We start from the raw sequence: 6,326 nt of genomic DNA, 5'->3' as shown, positions 1-6,326 counted from the left end.
CATGTCTGTGCCTTAGGAGACTTGTTCCAAAATGCCAGTGTAGCTGAGAAGGTTCTTTTCCTTCCCTGTAAAAGGAAGTTCCCTAGTACTGTGTCCTGTCTCCCTTCTGCAGCCCTGGATCCTTGTTTATTACCTGTGTAATTACAGTGGCTTGGGAAACAATTAGGCCATTCTAGAGCTGTAGCCCAGGAAAGGCTGTGATGCCCCAGTTCCCTGCTGAGCAGGTGGATTTTGCTAGATGATATCCTGTGTGCAGCATGTGATAGGCAGGTGCTACTCCGCCAGGCTCGGGCTTAACTGATCCCTCTTGTTTGCTGTTGTCTGATGTATTACGGCAGTTCTGTCACACTGCGTCACCTTTAGGTTCAGTTTTCTTGCTGACTTAATTGACTTTGTCAGGCAAAAGGCTTCCCGTAGTATGACAAAGTCTACTCACATAATTACCCCTTTCTAGAACTTGGTGTGTCATTCCAGGTTTGATGTAGTTGCCATGCAATGAACTGATGAGCCTGTGGCAGCGTGGAGGCAGGGCTAGTTCCTGGTGTGCAAATAACCTGCAAGCGATTCTGTTTCTTTGACCTGCTAGAGTAGGTATCTAGTTTACTAATCTTCTTAAACTAAAGTCCACAGATGCTTGAAGTTGCACCTTTCTCCTTCAACTTGAGGCTTTTTTTTTGTCTCCTAAATTGCAATAGTCAGTCTCAAATGCTCATTGCATTATGTTGGGTAGAAATATTTACTGTTCAAGCACTTAACTGTGATAAATGCTCAGGGAAGGGAAGGACCATCCTTGGAAAGCATTAAGGAGCTCCATGGTATAGCAAAGGTATCAGTTGCTGCTTTGCTATGTTAATTTACATTTAGAAGCCATCAGTGAGGTGCAGTTCTCCCCCACAGCATGCCCAGCATCACAAGGCAGTGTACTACAGTTCTGACGTCAGGTTAGTGACAGAAATGTTTTGATTTGGATTGACACTTCTTTCTGAAAAACCAAAAACTTTCGCAAATAGCGGTGTGGTGGTACTGGGCCGTGGCCTTCAGGCAAAAGGCACTATTTCAAGTGTGTCTTTTAATGTTTATGGTGTGATTGGGTAGCAGTACATGAACTAAATCATTAAAACTCTCCTCTAATGTCAGGGTAGTTCTACAAATGCCCCACACATTCACAGAAATTAAGCCAATAGCCATTTTACTGTTCCTCTTTGAGGAGAGGGAACGATGCTAGCCTCTGTTGTGCTTATATTTGCCAAAGGTAAAGCGGATGGGGAGGGACTGGAGAGGATTTAGGGTATCTAATAGTTCTGACTTTAACTTTCTTCTGCCTAGAAGAAGCCAGAAGATCAGCACTGCAAAAGCATGCATGTTTCTGGCCTGTCATGGGTAAAGCCTGGCTCAGTTCAGCCTTTCAGCAAAGAAGAGAAGACGATGCCTACTTAGCTCTTCTGGACTGTGGTGCACAAAACACTTTCTGTGGGTGGAGGGAATGGAACAGAGGGAGAAACAGCAAAGCAGCAGTTTCCTTCTTGACTACGGATTAGTGAAAACTGAATGGTAGCAGTGACGCCAGTAAACCTGTTCGATGGATTACTGACTCTTTGATGTTCTACATATGCATTAGGTTTTAAAGGCTTGCCTGGAGTTTGGAAGTCTCTCTTGAACACTGCAGTACTTCTACCTGAAGACTGTTTAGGGTGGGTAATTCCTCAGGGCTCTGAAATGCCTGGAGGTTTTGGGTTGGTTTTTAAGCTTTTATTTTTTTCCCCTCCAGGAATAGCAGTTTTTAAAAAAAATCTTAAATTACTGGCAGAAATATTAGCATTGGAAATATGATGCCAGAGGTAAGCTGTGTTATGTAAACTAATATAGCAGAGTTAAACACTATATTTAATGGTTTTAAATACTTTGGTTTCTATTGTAAATATATTAGGATTTGAAATTGTAAATAGATGGTTCATTGACTCCATTTAGCACTTTCCAGAGGTAAAGCTGGGGATGATGTATCATGTATTATTGATTTGTAAATGGATATTGTCACTAAAGCGCACATTAGTTTGACAGGGCGAAGGCAGAATGTCAGTCTTGTTAGACTTTTATTACATAAACACTAAAATCAAAGCTTTTAATGGTGGTCTCTTGAGCTAATAAAATCTTTGAGGATTTTAGATTCCCTAGGTGTCTAGGGGATTACTTAGGATAGTTTGACTAATGTGTGTTAATAGTGACATCTTAAAATAAAAAGACACCGTGATCTAGCTTTTGTCCCTCTGTTTGTCTGTATTGTAGACGTTTAGCAAAGCCTGGAACTGGGATGGAAGCACTTGGCTACATATGTACTTGCTGCACGTGTATTCGGGATGTTAATGGGGTAACAGGGTGAGCTGAAGAGACTGACTGGTTAAATACAGTTTTGTTCCACTACAGGAAAACCTTTCTGAAGTGTGAGCTCAGGACAGAACCTTTTACTTTTCACAAGAGTCTTCCTGGTGTCATAGCCTAGCATAATGCCTTGTTCTTGCCTAACAGGATTGTCCTCTCAAAACCTGTAATTTTAACCCTTTACAGCCAGGCTGCATTTTCTTTCTCCTCATAGCTGTCCTGATGGCATTAATGCAAACCCTCCTGTCTAGTAACAAGTAGTAGTTACTGCATATAATGTGGTGTTTGGGGAGGGTGGGGTGGTGTATGTTTAGGGTTTTGTGGGGGTTTTTTGTCTTCTGTTCTTACCTGACAAGTTAAATCCACTTCTGTAACAACCTTTCCATGTTCCCTTTGAGAACAACTCCCTAGCTCTTAGTGAAACAGACAAAGACTTCACAAGTAATATGCTTTCATATACCGAATGATTAATGTTATGTACTGTTCAGGATGACTTGAGTGGTTTCTATGCAGCACTTAACATTGTATAAATTGAGTATTTTGGTTTAGATAGTGTTGAAATCTTAATGCATGATGTTGCTTTAAACCTTTTAAAGCTTCTGCCTTTGAGATGCAGCGGTTTCCTGGGGCTGCCTGGAGTGTCTCTGGTACTGCTGGAATTCCTCTTTAGACAGAAGAATGCAGAGGTTTTGTGGAGAGCAAGGATCCTCTTCAAGGCAGAGAAGGAAGTGCATCCAAAGGTGCATTTCTTGGGGCTACTCTTTCCTCTTTAACTCCCTTCATCTTATCATGCTAACTTGTTCTTTCTGACCTTACTATATCTATTTATACTCAATGTAATAAGAGAAATATAATTTAGAGTGGCTCCTTCCTAAACAAATCTGAGGTTAAAGTTAGAGGAATTCTAAGTATGAGTTGCCAAGCACATGCTTCTGAGCAAGGTATTTGCAACTGATGTATTGCCTTCAGCTCTGGGAAAGCTCTTGCTGGCTCTGTGTATGTGGGGTATGAGTCTGTGTAAACTGAAGGCCCTGGCAGGCTCTGGTCATGTGAACTAGTACAGCAGATCTAAACATAGTTAATAGCTTTAAATGCACTGAGTTTTCTATTGTAAACTGTATGGAAAGTGGTGATTGAGGGCACATCTTACAAAAGGGTATTTTTGCCAAGGCGAGTCAATTGCTGGGTGAGATGTCTGTGACTTGGTATGATTTTGTAGAGCAATTAACTCAGAGTAAACTCCGTTTCTACTGTCTTCAAGACAAATGTGTCTCCTCTGGCTCAGAGCTCAATGCAGCTTTGTTATGATGCTGAGAAGACAACGTGTTAAGACACTGGTACTTAAAAATGGATAGGGACATCTAGAGCAAATCTGCAGTCTTTAGTGGCTCTCTGAAGGTTGCTGCTGATCTGTTTTCAGACAATTGCAGAGTCATTACTAGAATAATTCTGTGTGTTTCCACTTATATCAGTATTGCCTTGTCATCCCCAGAGAAGCTCATCACAAACAATCTAGTGCTTTGCTGCATCAGTAGCTAGTGTAGAGCTGACAGACTTGGTGTAGGATGTTTTGCTGTTTGAGTCTGGAAACAGTGGCTGCTGTTAGGAGAAGCACTGTATGGGTTTCTACAGTAACACTAGACACCAGCACCAGCAAGATAACATCAAACTAAATGTTTTCTTACTGGTCTGGTGGCTCGTTGGAGCAAAACATTCAACTCCAAACCTCGAGATAAACCTATGCAAATAACAGATTTGAGATTTTTGTGTAGGTTTCTCTCTTTTCCCATTCCTACTTCTTGGGAAGGAAGGAGTGGGAGAAGTCTTGGGACTTGCAAGAATTTTGCTCTTGCTCTTGATTTTTTTTTTTTTTAAATGTGTTACATAAACTGTAAAGTTCTGTCTTCAGATCAAAAACTTTGAGGAGAATGCCAGATTCTGAGTTGGCACTTTGGTTTGTGTACTCTTTTCTATAGTAGGAACAGTCTACCTCTTTATTTAAAGGTGGTTTTTCTAACATTGTTTTTGTGTTCTTGATCGTGCATGGCAAGTCAGTTATTTTGTGAGAACAGGACCTGGTTGGCAGAGAGCTGTAACCCTTTTATATTTTTTTCCATGTATCAGTATAGAAAAGAAGGAAAAACCTGTGGATCGTGGAAGAAGGCAAGTGATTCTCTCTGCTGTTCCTGTTGTCAGTTCTGTGATGACATGTGCAGAAAGACTTTGTGTCCTTCTCCCTCTTCCTTACCCACCATGGGAAAGCAAAAGGAAGCAGAAACCTGGAGCAGTTGCGTAGTGCCACAGCTGCTTCTTGAAAAGCTAGTGAGTAACAGTGCTAGAGAGCGTAGAGTGTGTGTGTGCACGTGTGGCTCTCCTCCTGGGTGTGCAAAGGAACGAATAACTGGGCACAGAGCTCTTCTCTGCTCCAGTTGAGTCATCTTTGGGAAGCTACTTCCAGTGTAAAATAGGGCTCTGAAACTTAATTTTAGTAGATTTTCAAAGCAAAGAATGTTGCTCTTACCCTGCTGCAGAAGCTGTCTGGCCCACCTCTGTGGGTGAGGAAGTCCTGTGGGCTTGGAGGCTGTGAGTGCTGACCCTCAGGTGCACGGTGTTGCCTGAGGTGGCACATTAAGCACTTGCTGGCAGCACCTGGAGCACCTCCTGGGCCTTTGTGACCATGTGCAGCTCCGTGGGCCCCATGCAGCTCTGCAGAGAGCTCCTGGCTTCATCTCCCAGCACAGATGTGGTCGCTTCTCCCTGGGATCTTTGCTGAAGAGATCGAAGACCACAGCTGTCCCTCGAGGAAAAGGGTGAGTGATCTTGCTGCTGAGCTGCTCCTTTGAGAGGGAGGGAGGGAGGCAGTAGTGGGGGAGGCGGTGTCCTGCTGAGCCTCCTTCCTCTTCTACTGGAAAACAAGCTGGTGGGCAGTGCAGGACAGGGCTGTAGCGGTGGCTGCAGTGGAACTTCAGCTGTTTTCTGCCTCAGGTACTTCTGAGATACTTGGTAGAAGCAAAGGCCTTGAGTGCTTGTGCAGATAGACTGGGGCTGGAGAAGGGAACTGTCTGAAGACCGCTTGTTCTGGCGTGTGCTGATGTTGGGCACGTTTTGCTTTCCTTCATGTTTGCAGTTTCACAGTGCTGAGGGCAGCGTGTGGGGAACGGCCTTTCTCTGCATAGCTGGGGCAGGAGTTCAGCTCCTCTCTCACTCTGGTTCAGATCCCTCCAGTGCTTTTGGATTTCTTCTTCGTATCTCTTAGTGCTGTGCCTTGCAGTTTGTGGTGTTAGGAAGGCTGTGTGCAGGATGTAGTGCACATCTAGCTCGCACCTTCCCCAGCACTTGTATGCCCGTGTGAAGGGGGGGGTGTGGCACAGCACACTGAGGAGCATTTGCAGCAGCCACAGCTGATGTTTCATGCTTAAATCAGACTACTTCTGGGAGTGTGGGGTGGCTGACAGCTGCTCGACCACTAGCTTAATATTTGGGAAATGTTTCTTGTTGCTCTCTTACCTTTTTCTTGATTCTTGTGCAGCTGATTTGCTACTTTAAAAAAAAAAAATCCTTAATAGTGTTTCTGGCTTTTGTTATTTGCATTCTAGGGAACAGATCCCAGATAATCCTAAATATGCATTTGTTCAATTTTACTCCATCCTCCATGTCATGTGCCGCTGGTCATTAACCTTTATAACAAGTAAATGGTTTTTAGTCAGGCGTGACCTTGCAATTGAGCAGCCTGCTTTCAGTAGTCCTTTTCTGCTCAGGAAGGCCCCAAGAATGGGGCACAGCAGAGTTGAAGTGGGCTCTCACACGGTGTTGGACTTGTGAAAACTTGTGAGAAAAGCAGCGAGCTTCCTTGTAAGCCAGGACAGAGGGAGAGGAGGTGGCTCTGCATCACTTGCCCTGGTCAGCTTGTCCTTCTGTGTGGCACTAGTGCCCTGTTAGCCTGTGTATTC

At 43.8% G+C, this 6,326-nt stretch overlaps 1 protein-coding gene across 2 annotated transcripts in view; it reads left to right on the top strand.

The window, feature by feature from the left end:
* AKTIP (AKT interacting protein) overlaps positions 1-2,252 on the top strand; it is a 10,152-nt gene extending 7,900 nt beyond the window's left edge. Inside the window, exon 9 of one of the 2 annotated variants that reach the window (XM_010170777.1) lies at positions 1,327-2,252. In XM_010170777.1, coding sequence (XP_010169079.1) covers positions 1,327-1,437 — 111 coding nt within the window. In that variant the 3' untranslated portion in view covers positions 1,438-2,252. The remainder of the gene's footprint in view (positions 1-1,326) is intronic. The other variant, XM_010170778.1, reaches the window with a different exon arrangement.
* The last annotated feature ends 4,074 nt before the right edge of the window (positions 2,253-6,326 follow it).

Source organism: Antrostomus carolinensis, unplaced genomic scaffold (genome assembly GCF_000700745.2).
Source record: "Antrostomus carolinensis isolate BGI_N321 unplaced genomic scaffold, ASM70074v2 scaffold12596, whole genome shotgun sequence".
In the NCBI taxonomy this organism is placed as follows: domain Eukaryota; kingdom Metazoa; phylum Chordata; class Aves; order Caprimulgiformes; family Caprimulgidae; genus Antrostomus; species Antrostomus carolinensis.
The sequence above is the reverse complement of the archived record's forward strand: the minus strand, read 5'-3'. Positions and strand labels throughout refer to the sequence as shown.